At 36.6% G+C, this 15,730-nt stretch overlaps 3 protein-coding genes across 3 annotated transcripts in view; 2 read left to right on the top strand and 1 right to left on the bottom strand.

Moving 5' to 3' along the window:
• The window catches only part of LOC107103110 (transforming protein RhoA), a 7,959-nt gene extending 6,229 nt beyond the window's left edge, over positions 1–1,730 (top strand). The window contains exon 5 of the mRNA XM_015402638.1: positions 632–1,730. Coding sequence (XP_015258124.1) covers positions 632–805 — 174 coding nt within the window. The 3' untranslated portion in view covers positions 806–1,730. The remainder of the gene's footprint in view (positions 1–631) is intronic.
• Positions 1,731–3,054: 1,324 nt separating this feature from the next.
• tmem43 (transmembrane protein 43) lies at positions 3,055–8,833 on the bottom strand. Its single transcript, XM_015402635.1, has 12 exons — positions 8,687–8,833; positions 7,591–7,737; positions 7,331–7,465; positions 5,969–6,063; positions 5,835–5,884; positions 5,658–5,727; positions 5,511–5,581; positions 5,310–5,437; positions 5,142–5,216; positions 3,929–4,030; positions 3,711–3,828; positions 3,055–3,610 (listed from the first exon to the last, which is right to left on the bottom strand). The coding sequence occupies exons 1-12, from the start codon at positions 8,702–8,704 to the stop codon at positions 3,408–3,410; spliced, it is 1,212 nt and encodes a 403-aa protein (XP_015258121.1). The 5' UTR covers positions 8,705–8,833; the 3' UTR covers positions 3,055–3,407.
• A 1,354-nt stretch (positions 8,834–10,187) lies between these two features.
• Positions 10,188–15,668, top strand: LOC107103103 (rab GDP dissociation inhibitor beta-like). The gene is made up of 11 exons (XM_015402628.1): positions 10,188–10,229; positions 10,825–10,932; positions 12,045–12,141; positions 12,222–12,356; positions 12,432–12,630; positions 12,716–12,847; positions 13,871–13,970; positions 14,066–14,237; positions 14,349–14,493; positions 14,585–14,639; positions 15,308–15,668. Exons 1-11 carry the CDS (start codon positions 10,188–10,190, stop codon positions 15,449–15,451), a joined length of 1,329 nt encoding a protein of 442 aa, XP_015258114.1. The 3' UTR covers positions 15,452–15,668.
• Positions 15,669–15,730: the final 62 nt, after the last annotated feature.

The raw sequence follows: 15,730 nt of genomic DNA, 5'->3' as shown, positions 1-15,730 counted from the left end.
GCGTTTCTTTATCGAACTTTTATCGACTCTGTTTTTTTCTGTTGCGCCACACGTCTATCGATCGATATATATCGTTATTGAATTATCGCCCAACCCTACCTCAACATATTGTGTAACCATTTGGAAAGCATAGCTAAAACAGTCCCCTTATCCCCAGAGAAAATAGACCTTTATCTTAACTCTGAGAATTTTTCTAAGCGCTTTACGTTCCTAAGTCTGGCATGTACAGTCTGGCATGTACCATGACAGGTAGTTAAAGCCTAAATGATAAAACAGCCAAATTGCTGCTCTCTGAAGTGTAGAGTGCAGAATAACTTCTACATGTCAGTAAAAAAAAAAGTATTTTTTATTAATAGCTTGTTGGATCGGTTTCCTTCGACTTAAATTATGTTTACGAATGCTAACTTTTAGTAGAAGTAACCCATCTATTTATCTGTGCAATCTTATAGTACCATCTGAAAGAGATCAGATTTTCAAGTTTCAATCAGGTCTCTCATCAGAGCCTATTTGGCCAAATATCAGATGTCACCAGCTGATATCTTAGTGCATGTCCACTTTTTACATCATGTGTGAACACAAAATCAGCCATCAATTTTCCTAAAATCCCATCTACGCTCCCCCTTCTCCATAGGAACCAGTGAAACCAGAAGATGGACGGGATATGGCCAACAGGATCGGGGCTTTCGGATACATGGAGTGCTCTGCGAAAACAAAAGACGGTGTGAGGGAAGTGTTCGAGATGGCCACCAGGGCTGCACTACAGGCCAGGCGGGGAAAGAAGAGCAATAAATGCGTCCTACTGTAAACTGGGGCATGAGGACTGCTTCCTGCAGGGGGTAGAAGATGGAAATTTAGGTCAACCCTACCCCCACATAAACACAGACTGTTCTCCCCTGTTTTTACTAAAGGTGTAATGCTTCTACTGTTTTGTCTTAAGCGAAAGTAGTCAGGTCATCAGTATTCAACTTTAAGGTTATGGAAAATACTTTTTGTACTTTTAACACAAGTAAAATTTGCCATAATAAGAAGTTCCTTAATCATGTTGTATGTCCTTGTAAGGGTCAGCCCAGGGGCCTGTTGTGTCATACTTGCCAACTACAGTAAAGTGCTTAAGCCCTGCCTGCTGATCTAAGGAATGTGTCCACGGCCAACTAGGGTGAAGTACCTACACACTGTGACCTGTAGTCCTTTAACCATTTCAACAAACTGATGCATACACTGAGTCTCAAGTCAGCATTTTGCCTCATTAAAATAAATCCTTGGGTGCATCATTATACTGGAAACTGGTTTTGCTAAAAACACAAGTGTTTGTGTAATAAATTACTTTGTAAGAATCCTGATAATTTGCTTGACTTGACTGAGAAACACTGAATGAGAACCAGAACTTAAATGTAATACCGGCTCTTACTTTTTCCTGGGTTCAAACTTTTACTGTTGGCCAGTTTGTTTTTATTTTTTGCATAAGCATTTTAGTGTCGGTCAGGGGTCCTGGCTCAGCCATAGTGCAAAAAAAGTGCACACATAAGGCATGGTGGGCATTACATGTTAATACAAGCCAATCATTTAGCATTTTTCGTCTGTGGAGCCTGACGCTTAGGCTAGGGACTAATTTTTGCGGAAGCAACTTTTGATAAGCCCTGGAACTACTTCATAAAATATAAGTTATATGTAACAATCATGATGTTAACAGTTTGAAAAAATAAACTTGTCAGTGCTCCCTGGTGGACAAAGTAGCTCCTGCTGTTTCTTTTTTTATCCTCCCCACAGCCAGCATCTGTGATGATATATCCAAATAAACTGCTCAGACATGTATGAAACCTTCAAAATTATTTATTCATCATACACTTAAAATGAGATCTTGCAGTTTCTTGAAGTAAAATGCTACTTTATCAATTTATTTCAAGTCTTAGCCATGCCTCCACAAGGAAACAAAAACCTATATGCCATTTAAGAATGAGGTATACTGTAAGAAAAAAAAAGTTGGCTGCAAGATAGAAATGTTTCTAAACTATCAAGCTTGCACCTGAAAAAAATTCCTTACATTTGGTATTAACTAATATCAATTTGATCCTAGGAACTCCCTTTTTTTTATGTAAGCTACAAAATGGGAACCTGACTTCCAGTTGTGTTGATTCAAGAAAGTTAAAAAAAATAAAAAAAAAATCTGCATATTTACTAGATACTTACTCTGCAGAATGATCCTTAACATGAAAGCAATTCAACACGTGAATATCACAAATTGTTTGTGTCAACCTGGTCGACACAGATTATCTGTATATGATGCAGCAGAGCAAAAACGCAAACATTATCATACTCTCAGGTAGGGCTGTTTGATATGGCTTAAAACCAAAATTAAAATAAAATTCTCCTTAGCTTCATCATAGAAAAATGCCAGTTATTTAAAAATCACTTCTGGGAGTTGAACGGACTTCAATGGTGTGAATAATGCTTGGAAAAACAACTTCACAGGCCCTGCCATTTGGAAATATGACTAAATGTTTGCAGCTAGTGGTTTTATGCAGCAAGATAGGTCGTCTGTTTTGATGGACGATGCGATTCTGAAATAAAGCCAAAGAAAGAATTCGTAAAAGAAAATCCCAATTTCCCAAAATTAGATGTTCCTAAAGAGAAAAATTAGGTTGATAAAATCCACTCCTGACTAGCATTCAAATCTGGCATTTTTTGTAGGTCTGGATGAGTACTGAATAAATACCTAGTACCTCCAGGTCACTATTTAATCTAAGTTCCTTCTTTTACATTTCAATTCAATTATTTAACTGTTTTCTTCATCTATTAACCCATCTGTTTATCCATTCATTAATCCAGCCATCTGTCAATCCACTCACGTATGTCCATCCTTTTATTAGTCCTTCCATACATTCACCCATCTATATTTCTCTGTCCATCAATCCAATCATGTTTCTGTTCATTTATGATTTATCCATCAATCCAATTATTTCATAGAAATAATAACAGAAGCGTGTAACAGGTTTGGTATTTCTACCGTAAAAAATCAGACAAGAATAAATTGAAATAAGTTAAGTTTAGTCCAGAATTTGTATTACATGTGGCCATGAGTAGGAAACCTGTAGAATTTATTTGAAGCTCTTTATGTTTTCATGAATTACAGAAACAAAATACCAAATCCATCACCAAGTGAGACAACACCTTCCTGCAGAGTTCTATTTACACTGAAAATATAAACAATGTGGTGCTTTTATTCTTCAATACATTTCTGAGAGGCCACATCAGGGAGTGAAGGAAACACAATCATTTGTGTTTAAGGTGTTCTTTTGGAGCAGACATTTCTCTAAATACCACAAAGTCTGTATGTGAGCAGTTTGGAGCTCTTCTGTTGTACAGATACAACCAAGTTACAAAACATAGCAAGAACCTCACTTCAATAGTCATTCGTTCTTCTTTGGTGGGAGACCAGAATGGGCCAGAAACACTGGGAGCAAGGCGAGGGCTCCTAGAGCAGCTGCCACCAACGGTCTGTAGAAAAGCCAACCTATTCCGATTACGAGAAGAGACACTGAGCAGGAGAGGCACAGGGCGAAGATCTTCAGGCCGACTGAAACCAGATCTCTGAGGAGAGGAACCCAATCCACTGAAAGCACAAGAACAACCAAGACGATGAGTGAAGGATGCATGCATGATAAAAGCCCCTGTGTGCTGTGGCTGCACACCTATAGTGAGCATCAATTTACCCAGTGTGTAGAGGATACGTGTACTCAGCTGAATGCTGATGAACATGAGGGCCCAGCCTGCAGCTCTTAGTCCCCACGTCTTCATTTGGTTGTACTGGTGCTCCTTGGCAAAAACTTCCTGCCGATGGAAAAAGCTCAATAAGAAAAATCTAAAACTTAAAAAAGAATAAAAGGGGGGATGATATAAATTCAAAAACCAAAAGTAAATCCACCCTGACCTCTGCAGTGAGCTCTTCCAGGTAGATAATTTCCAGAAAGTCTCCAGACTTTGTTTTAAATGGCAGCAGCTTCTGTCCTCGTTGCATGGCTACAATACTGACCTGGAAAGAAATGTAGGCCCTTTAATTTCAACAAAGACAATCGAAGGCAGAGAAAATTAGATCTACTGAAGCTTGGTTTTATTCATTTTAAACACTGACCACCATTTCTAATGGTAACATCTATTTTCTCTGCTTGTGTGAAGGTTTTACACTCCATGCCTTTTTATGGGATTCATTATTCAACTTAAACATTTCTCTACTTTGAATCAGTTTTTCATAAAAAGAAAGCCTACAGATGACACACTGCCTTTGACATATTTTCTGCTCCAACTGTTTTATTTGTTATACTACCTGCTTTTATCATGTTTGTATCTTTATTTGCTTTTATTTTTCTTCCATTTTATTTTTTAATTTGTGTAAAGCCCTTTGATATTTCCTTGTACTGAATTGTAAAAATAAACGTGCCTTGCCTTCTGCAGCAAATAAGAAAAAACAACCTCAACTATTGAATGGAAACAAATAGAACTTAAAGCACCACATTGTAAAGATTTGTGGAAACAGCTTAAAAATATATATATTGATTTTTTTATTGCGGAAACATAATGTCATACCGATAATAAAAAGCCATATTCAATCAATAATTGTTAACTAGATCACTTGAATCATATGAACTTGAAGAGTCATGAAAAAAGGGATTTTGATGTTAACATTATAGGGATTCTTGTAAGTATAAATATTGTTTTTAAAAAGTTAAGTTTCTATAGTTTTTTTTAATCGTTCTAGAAAATAACATTCATACGACCTGTACAGCTCAGACAGGTCACCAGTTCATTGCAGGGTATTATTATGACAATGTATTAAAAACTTTCTGTATAATTGCCTACCCTCGTTTCAAATTCCTTCCTGTTCAAAATTATCTGCCATTTCATTTGTCTTTTTTTCATTTTGTTCTATCATATAAGAAACAACTAAGGTTTGTTTGCAATACAACAAAAGGAAAACATTTCAAAGGCAGCATACATTGGTAGGCAATTTTAAAAAAAAAAGTAAAAAAAAAGCAACCTAAGATCTCTGTAAGCTCAGGCCTTTTATTCAGTTGGACATATTTGTTTGCTAAAGATGTAGTTAGCAACTGATTTGTGGTTATTAGTGTTATAATTGGAGTACCTACAGTTAGTGGTGGGCCAAGACGAGTGTTCTCACCACTCAGTCCAGCGAATGAGAACCTCACACGGACATCCCCAACCTGATGGAATAAGAAAAGAAGAAAAGAAAAACAACAAAACATGAAAGAAATTGACAGTGAATATTTATGTAAAATCAAACCATTGAGGCTCACCTGTGGCCTGAGGGGAAACTGAGTGTGATAGAAGTAATCATCGTGAATGGAGAGGAAAGGGTCCAGATTAATGGCTGGGTAATCCCTTAGGCTCAGAGTCTGAAAGTTATTGATCTGCTCCACCAGGCCTAAGGAATAAATCCAAAATCAGAACTCCCAAATTTGAGACTCAACGTGACAAATTTTTACAGAATCAAATACCTTTGGACAGAATGAAAGGTCCCACTTGAACTTCATGAGCCACCACTGTCACACTCTCAACAGGCATAGCACTACGGATAAAAAAGGGAGTTTAAATCCCCCTGGGTGATAAAGAATCGCCTGTTCACCTTTAAAACCTGCCAGTACCTCGGGTTCTGGTGGCCGATTTCCTTATCGAAATTACGACTGTTGACCAGCTCCGATTTCCACTCCGTGTCTAAAGAAATGAAACATGGCGTCTCACAACAGGTGGGGGTTTTGATACAAGAACAACAGCAGGTGAGTGTTGACACAGAAATATTATTTAAAAAAACAAAAACTCACTGTAAGTGTAGGTCGTCTCAGTTTTAGTTTCCCCATCCTCTTCATAGTCCCTGAAAAGATGTTAAGAGTTTAGGTATGTTGGATTCTTATACTTGTTCCCAGTCTGAGAGCTGAAATAGCGGAAACAAACATACTTGCTCTCATGGTGCTCCACCCACTGATACATCTCCACCTGCCTTCTGAGCTTCACAGCCTGAACCACCACTCTGTAATTAGGGTCATGAAGGGGCTGGGAGACAAAGGCATGAGCACTTAGACATGAGATTCAGCTTAATGTCCCCAACATGGCTTTGATCTTTATCACATTGTCAATGCAAAAGAGTAAACAGAAAATGTTACCAAACATAAAAAACAAAATACAAGAAGAAAATCTATCCAAAATTTTTTTTTTGAATAAATTATCACAACTTTTTCTTACTGTTTTTTTTTATTTGTTCCTCAATTTTTCTGTAATATTTGATTACATCTGTTTGCAGTTATTTATAGTTCTTATTAAAAAAAAAACAAAAATAAAAGTTGCAACACTGATAATTATTTTTCTAATAGATTCATCCGTCAACCGTTGTGTTTGATTAAGTGATAAATAATCAGACAGCAAAAGGTACTTCAGGAAATAATTTTACTGATTGGAACAAGGTGAAGCTCAAACTATGTTACTTAAGGACTTCTGGGTAGAACGCATCTATAAACCAATAAAGGTTTTCATTATACATACAAAATGCTTGTAGTTTTTGTATGCCTTTGACATAATTACTGCTCTTAAAGGGTTGGTCTTTCAGAAAATGGCATTGGTTAAAGGGTGCTTTATTACTACTTCAGTTGTCATTTATTTCAGTAATTGATTAATGTGATTGTTACAGCCATAAAACAACAACAAAAGTTTGAAATTTGAGGTTGTAGAAGAGGCTTAAAGGTATCTCATCAAACGTAAACTTACATATCGCACAGAAATCTGATTATTCTGTATTATTCTGATGTTATTAAAATTATGCAAGACAAATTAACTGACATTCGGATGGAAACCACAACCTAACCTAACCTGCTAAAACACTTAGTTTCCTTTTTTTTCCTACATCAAGTACCGTGGATGTCTTGATACTAACGGATCAACCAAGAGTAGCATCCCCTTTGCTTCCACTTCACCATTTACCTTCACGCAATTGAATAATTGAACTTCTCACACTGGAGAAATATATCTCTGCATTTAACCCATTTTACCCTTTGGGATGCCAAAGGTCAGTGCCTGGGGAGCAGTGTGGGTTTAAGGGTCTTGCTCAGGAATCAAGAGTGAAGGCTATGGGGTTCGAACTGGGTAATTGCACCCTTCTCAGAGCACACCACTCCCTCGCTAAAGACATGAAAACATACGTATGTTGCCTACTCATCACCACATTTGAATTTACCTGCAAACAATGATTTCCGATTCAGCTTTTAGATACGATCATAATAACTAAAAGGAAATTAGCTAAAAGTACAGAGTTGACATGACAGCCTACCTCTAGAGTACGTAGCTGTGCAGACAGATGAACTAAACGGTCATTGTTCTGGAGGTCCAGGCTGGAATAAGACCCCAGCGATACAACCTGAGAGAGACCCTCATCCAAAGAAGAAGCTGTTTGTAGAGTTCGGCCCTAAAGGAGAGAAACACGCAGAAAGAAAATATTCTAAAACTGTGGAAATGAATTATTTCACGCAGCATCCGCTGCAAAAGCAACGTGAGACACTTTGAAGCAACCAGCTTCACTCTGTCTCTTACCTCATTGGTAAAAAGAATATAGATGGAGAGAAAAAACAGCCCGATACCAAACACTGTTCCTCCAGCTGTCTCACCCAGACGCTCCAGAAATCCAGGTTTGGACTTAACAGAAACACGTCTGTGTTGGTCAGAGTCTGGACCTGAAAACTTAGTAAAGGCAATGGCACACACAGTCAAATAAAAGCAGAAGAAATAAAAACATACAGTAAAAACTTATTAGTGATGTAGAGCAATTTATCACTTTACTTGGATTTAGTTTTACATATGCATATATAACTGGGGCATGTAACAAAAGTAATTTCCCTCTGGGATTATTAAAGTATTTCTGATTCTGATTTCATCTCCCAGTTTTACCTTTCCAAAGTAAGAGGGCAAAAACAACAGATATTGACCATTAAATTGGTCTATGGGAAGGTAAAGAAAAAAGTTAACCAATCAGGTGTTAGTCTCTTTAACAAGCCATTAAAAATAAAGCTGGTGCCATTAATGTAGATGTTTAGGGGCCTATTATAGAACAGACATTATAAAAAAACAAAGTTAAATAATTATCAACTATTTTGATTAAAATATTTAATTAATCCAATTCCTCAATTGCTATTTTAATGTTTAATTAGTGATTGTTTACATATAAAAATATTACATAAAAAGGTTCAGCTCTAAAACTGTGCTCCTCAGAGCTTTGTTTCAATTTGCACACATATGATCAGTTCAATAACAATTAGGATTATATATTTATATGTTTTGAAAATCGGTAAATGAATGTTTGCCACTGATAATAAATGTTACCAAATTTGGTGATTGGGCGTATAGTGGCATACGATTACTTCCTACTTGTTTCATTGGTCTTTTACTTTACTATTATACAATATTGCCCCTATAAGTTGTTATAAGTGCACATATTTAGAATTTGACCAACTGTGGCATTAAAATTATAAAGAATGATTTTTAGTTAGACGGTTTATCTTAAATGACTGAAACTTGGTAAGGCGGTACTACAAGTTCTAGAACTGTATAAAATAGCCTGTAGCTTAGTAGATAACAAACTTAAGTATCTTCAACGATATAAAACTTCATTAAAGAAAATAATAACTCTCACTTTCTGTTCCGAAGACATTCTTTCGTTAATGTTACCTCTGCAGACTGGAATCACTAAAATGTTAGCAAACTGACGGATATACAAACGACTCCCCGACAGGGTTCGTTTTAAATTTAACTCGGACTGTCCCGACTCCGCCAACGAAGGGCGGTGTCATGGAGAAACACAGATGCAGAGCAGCCAGGGCCGCTTGGTGAAAAGCTACAAGCGTACTGTACAAACGTGTACAAACGTTTATGACCCTAATCTGACCTTATAAGCGTCGAGAACTCTGGGTAATGTAGTCTTTTTTGACATCCATTGATAACTGCTGCTTTTAGAGTGAATTTCAGTATAGGCACTTTACAGTTACGTCTAGATATAAGCAGGTAAATAAAAACGTGTGAAAATTAAACTGACTTATATTGAATAATGATTAAAACAACCAGGCACTTATTTTAAAGGGATATTTCCATTTTGTTTCCATGTAAGACTAATAATATTTTCTTACATGAAAATATTTAATCTATTATTATTGTTATTATTATTATTATTATTATTATTGTAAATATTATTATAAAAAGAGATGCATTAAGTATGTACATCTTCTTTGGTAAATAAACTTGTAACCCCTGCAAAAATGTAACTATTTAAAATGTTTTATATCACTTCTCCAAAAACTTTATATTACTAATTTATTTTTGTAGTAGTTTTATTTTTAATAGATTTCTGACCATGATGGAGAAATATTCAACTTTATAGAGGCAAAAAACACAAAGTCTCTTTTTAACGTATTATTATACGTTAAATAGAGACTTTGAGTTAGCAGGGACACTTTCTGCAGTACAGATAATTTTATCTTAATTTCTCTAAATACATATTGCTCAAAACATAACCTTTCGAAATTGATTATACTATAAAAATACATTAGGGAGTTCGTAATCTCTTTAAACAGAACACAACTTAGCGCTCTACTTCATTTTTGCACCATATTTATTTAGAACTGCACTAAGCCTTTAAATAGCAATGACTTTACACCATGACTTTAAAGTGGTTTTCCCTTTTTCTTAAACTATCTACATTCTTAATCACTGCTGCAGTTTATAAATGGTTATGTTCATTTCACTGTTGTAGGCTGCTCATTCAATGTTGTAAGCTGTATGCATCGAAATTTTATTCTGCATACACTCTGTTTATCCAACATGACAAAAGTTTGTCTAAGTTTAACATTGACTAAATATACAAATTTATACTTAAATGTCCTGTTAATTATTTTCATTCACTAATAGCAGTAACGTTATATAATACCATAACCCGCAGCTAGAATGAAACGTGACCTCTTAGCCTACTCATTCTCCCAGACACACAGTATTCATATATGTGCCCGTCATAAGAGGATTATTGCAAAGAAGAAAGCAAAGCAATTAGTCTCACAGGCCATTCTGTCTCCTGTTTCTCGACACAGACTTTGTAAACTGCCATCAGGGGAAGCAGCTGGGATTGGAGCAGAGACACCAACAGGATGCAGGAGTATGATATAATAGTGCTTGGAACTGGAATCAAGGTAAGAAAAAAGCTAGTGTTCATATGAAATAATCAACATGCAATATAAGGGAATGTGCATGCTTCTGTCAGCTCTCTTAACCTTTTTTTTTTTTTGCGGGGACATAGTGAAGAAATTGAATGCCATCTTCAAAATACTTTGTTGAAAGGAGTTAGCAGATGGTTCAGTAACAAATATGAAGAAAAACATTGACAGCTGTCATTTCTCTTTCCAGTTTCCTTTTTGCAGTCCTAGATAGAATATCTGCAGAGGTGGTATGATCTCTATGACTACAAATAACTTCAATTTCAAGGTCAAATCATAACTGAATGTTATATATCTGCACCAAACATCTTAAAACACGCTAAATGATTTGTTCTTTTTTGCTTTTAACAGTAGAATGGACACTAATAAAGAGAAATGTTTTGCTGGAAATTCTTTGACCTTTTTCCCCCCACATTTTCATGGACCATCATCCTGCAGACCCACTAGGCTTCCCTGAAGGGGATTTAATCAGTGACATCATGGCATTAGTGCTGATCTGCCTTTACACAAACTGATAACTGCTGATTCCAACAGCTTTTGACCTACTTCCCATATGCTTCCTTTTCACCAGGAATGTGTCCTATCTGGCTTAATGTCGCTGAGTGGGAAAAAGGTCCTTCACATTGACAAGAACTCATGCCATGGAGGAGAAAGTGCTTCTATTTCTCCCCTTGAGGAGGTTAGTTTAACGCATATTTCACACTGTAGACATGAAGCAGTTACAGTTTTAAAAATGTAATATATTTGAGGCATGTTGCTCCTACGGTCTAAAATCCTTTTAATGAGAAGCCAGAGCAAGCGTTGGGGTGATTAGTTTTTTTCTTCTGTGTAGAATAAAGAGGTGACAGCTGATCAGCGTACCCCAGATTTGACCTTTGAATTACCTTAACAACATGTCAACAAGTACCTCCAAAGTAATCTTGACAGACATTAGATTTAGTAGGAGCAACCTGTTATCCAACACTGATGGTGGGATAATGGAAACTTTAAGAGATTGATGTCCATAAAACCTCAAAAATGCCATGCCCAGAAATAGCATCATGTAAATGTGAATATTTTTTTCTTAAAATAAGTGTATTTTTTCTTGAATTAAGCAGGTAAGTGAGACTCTTTGACCAATGGAATAAGACAATTTATGCAATAAGTTATTTATTATTTCAAGTCCATAATATCTAATTATCTTATTTTTAGTTTAAATATACACCTTCCATTGGCAGATTATCTTATTAACCTACAGAAATTAAGAGTGAATGCACTTATTTTAAGAAATTTTACTTATTTTTAGACAGTTTTTGCAGCGTATTAAAGTTGAAATACATTTACGCTACAAAAATGATTTAGAAATTAGTGAACATTTCTTAAATTAAGTGTATTTCGTCTTCATTTAAGTGTGTAAAAGAGATGATTTGCCAATGAAATGAGTATTTTACTATCAAAAAAAGAAAATTTGATATTATGCATGTGAAATAAGTCAATGCAATTGTTTTTTTTTTCTTGTTTTAATGTAAATTTTCTCATTCTATTGGTAAAGTGTCTCACTTTCCTCCTCAATTATAAAACAAAAATTTCTTATTTTAAGAAAAAAAAAGACTTATTTGATTTTCAGTTTTTTGCACTGAAGCTTTCTGGTTTTGAATCGAAGGAAATAATGATTTTTCACCAAATTTCAGTATGAATACCTTGGGAGCGTTAACCTAATATTTACCTGCCCATGTTTGGCAGACGCAACTTTTCCTCTTTGCACAAAGCAGTGTACACCATCACTGGTGTTAAATGCTGTTTTTGTTACAGCTGTACAGGAGGTTTAAGGTTCCTGGCCCTCCTAAATCGATGCGTCGAGGGAAGGAATGGAATGTGGACCTCATCCCAAAATTTTTCTTGGCCACTGGTAAGTGTAGGGAATCTTGGCTTATTAGTAAAATTATTGTTTAAGGCTTAAACTAAAATCAAGTGATGTTTTTCCTTCAGGCCCTCTGGTTAAAATATTGGTGCACACTGAAGTGACTCGCTATCTGGACTTCAAAGTTGTGGAAGGAAGTTATTTATTTAAAGCAGGCAAACTGTACAAAGTCCCCGCCACAGAGGAAGATGCCCAGAGCTCAGGTGACATAGATCTGAACATTCAATCTGCCTCTACATTTAAAAATATGAAACAATGTTAAAATGTTTTATTTTCAGATCTGATGGGCATGTTTGACAAGAGGAGGTTCAAGAAGCTGCTGCACTTTGTTCAGAACTTTGACATAAGAAACCCCCGCACACACCAGGACGTGGATCCTGAAAAAACAACCACAAGAGAGCTGTTCAGCCGCTTCGACCTGGGACAGGATGTTATTGAGTTCACAGGTCACGCCATAGCCTTACACTCCAGCGATAGGTCAGTGAAGACCGTCAGTAAATCACAGTGATCTCAGACGGCTCAGAGGTCTCAGTCTTTGTCCATATTCTTTCCTGTATTGCAGCTACCTGGATCGGCCCTGTTTGGAAACCATAAACCGGATCCGGCTGTACTGCGAGTCTTTGTCTCGCCACAACACCAGTCCATACCTGTTCCCCCTGTACGGGCTGGGGGAGCTACCGCAGGGATATGCCAGGTGCGATGCAGACACTGTTTCCTTAAAGTATGTAGAGCATTGGCTTGAAGGACATGCCAGGACTTTTCTCTGTGGAATTTATGTATACCTGGTTATTATAATTTTATCTCACGACCCAGAGTCTTGCATGCCGGGTTATTGGCGGATTTGAATTGCCAACAGGAGTTTTTTTTTTTTTTTTGCTTTGATAAGCACCTTAATTTTTTTCTGGAACATCTCATTACATTAAATAGTTGTTTAAGGCTTAAGTGTTGATTTTTCTGCTATATTTTAAAATGAAATGTGTAATAAAGTGTGAAGACACAGAGATTAAGTACTAAACAAACATAGTAATAGTAATTTATTGAGTGCGTGACAGAAATATCTATTTTAGTAAGGTAGATGTCTCCTGTGTGCAGAAACTAGTGGCTCAGATATTGAGTTTTCCTGACTTTGCGTTTGGGATCCGTCACATTCCTTTAGAATCAGTAATTAGTTGCATTTCCCCCACAAGTCTTTGTCAGCTTTAGGTTAAAAAAATAGTCCCATACCATGCTGTCCCCACCTCCAAACCGCTCGATTGCTGTGGTTGTTATTGGGGTGATCTTTAAAAAGTCATGTATTTGATAACCTTTCAGATTCTTTTTTATTTCTTTTTCAGTAAATTATAGGAAATATTTTCTATAGTTGATTTCATCATAAAAACCTTTTTTTTTTTTTTACAGTTCTGTTTATGAGAGCCAGTTGACCTCACTGGAGAGCTCTTTATAATGGAGTACTTAGAGAGCCTTTTGCTTTTTACCCATCATGGGATACTTCCTGTATAACACCTTGGTGATATTTTCGTAGGTTATCAATTAGTATTAAGCCCTTATTCCTTTTATTATTAATTTTATTATACATATACATGTGTAGATTCATTTGGTTATTGACATCTGGTCTCAATTTCTGCTCTACGATGTTTTAGTTCTTTCAGCATTAGTCTATTTGTTCGTTTCAGGGTTTTTTTTTTGTTTGTTTTTTTCAAATTTGTGTGTTTTACAGACTGAGTGCAGAGTATGGAGGAACCTTCCTGTTGAACAAGCCAGTGGATGAAATCATAATGGACAATGGCAAAGTGAAAGCTGTCAAATCGGATGGGAAGGTGAAGCAGATGGGAGGCCGTAGGGGGAAATTTGAGTTGACATGTAGGGTAGAGGTACACCTCACTAAATAATATTCTCTTCCTTTTCCCCACAGCTTTTCCTCTGTAAGCAGTTAATCTGTGATCCCAGCTATGTTCCTAACAGAGTCAGGAAAGTTGGACGTGTCATACGAGTTATCTGCTTATTAAATCATCCAGTTAAAAACACTCATGATGCCAGCTCCTGTCAGATCATCATCCCTCAAGCGCAACTCAACCGAAAGTCAGGTGGATTTATTTTTAAAAACCAACTTTCTTACCCTTAATGACAAAGAGCTAGCAGATGTTTTAATCCTGAATGAATATTTGTGGATGTCTCCTTCTGTTTTGTCCATGCAGACATTTACATATGTGTGGTGTCCTACAGCCACAGTTTGGCCTCAGATGGGATGTACATCGCCACCGTGAGCACGGCTGTAGAGACCAACAATCCAGAGAAAGAAGTGGAGCCGGCCCTGGAGCTTCTTGAACCCATCATGCAGAAGTTAGTGATGTGATCAAATCCTTCTATTCTCCATTTGCTTTGCTTTTTTAGCTGAATGGTTGTAATTTTAGTATGGCTATTATAATTCCAGATTTGTGTCCACCACCAACCTGCTGGTTCCAAATGAGGATGGAAGAAAGAGTCAGGTAAAGAGAAATCAGCAGAGGCAGGCAGAATTACACAAACATCCATCAGTAGCATAAATGTCAAGTTAATAATGCGTCAGATTGAGCTTCTAAGCATCGCATTAGGATATTAAACAAGGCTGAGGTCAGGGCTTAAATCTGAACCTAATTTTCGGCCTGTTTCATCCATTGATGTCTGTTCAGGATCATGGTCTACTTTTACAACCTTTAACTCTGTTCTGGTTGGAACCATCTCAATGCTGATAAAAAAGATTCAAATAAAAATGTTTTTTATTCCACCCATCTTGGCGGCGCAACAGCACCTCTGCTACTGATCAGCTATACATGTTGCTTCAACCATCATGCTCAACAGTTGGAACAGAGTTTAAAAACCAATCTTCTGCTGATCAAAGCATACACTGTGATTATGATCAATAAGCTCAAACCTTTTCTTATTGGTTGATTTTTTTTTTTTTTTATTGGATCATGTCTCGGGAGTTCATGCTTTTATTGGCTCCCTGAGCTCAGCATAAAGTATTTAGAGAATCTAAAGTATTAAGAGAATCATGCTGATAAGTGTAAAAATTTGACTCAAAATCTTCTTTACAAAAAAAACAAAAAAAAATCTGAGTGAATGTTAAAAAGTCTGGTTTTATTTTCTTCTCTCCTCTGTTTCTCTTCCTGGTTAGATATTTGTGTCCCGTTCGTATGACGCAACAAACCACTTTGACTCAGAGTGTGAGGACATTAAAGACATGTACCGCCGGATCACAGGAGCAGAGCTCTGCTTCGGGGGACCTCGGAATCTGTCTCACGACTCCGATGACGACTGAGAGACGCCCTCCACATCAGGAAGATGTGATTGAACAGACAAGAAAAGAGTGAAAACGGCTGTGGAACACAGAGTGCAGCGTGAACCGTGACATTTAAATGTTGAAATCCCCTTCTCTACTGATTGGATTTTTATAATTTGTTGTTTGAGGAAGCTTGTAAAAGTGGAGCTGTGTAACATAAACACTTTTCCCTCCCTGTGTTATTTTTCCCCTGCATATAATAATTCCTAAATTGTATTGTAAACATATTAATAGAAAGAGATTTAGCAAAATTTCTGG

This window comes from Cyprinodon variegatus, unplaced genomic scaffold, assembly GCF_000732505.1.
Source record: "Cyprinodon variegatus isolate N-32 unplaced genomic scaffold, C_variegatus-1.0 Scaffold1377, whole genome shotgun sequence".
In the NCBI taxonomy this organism is placed as follows: domain Eukaryota; kingdom Metazoa; phylum Chordata; class Actinopteri; order Cyprinodontiformes; family Cyprinodontidae; genus Cyprinodon; species Cyprinodon variegatus.
Note: the sequence above shows the minus strand (reverse complement) of the source record. Positions and strands in the feature narration are given on the sequence as shown.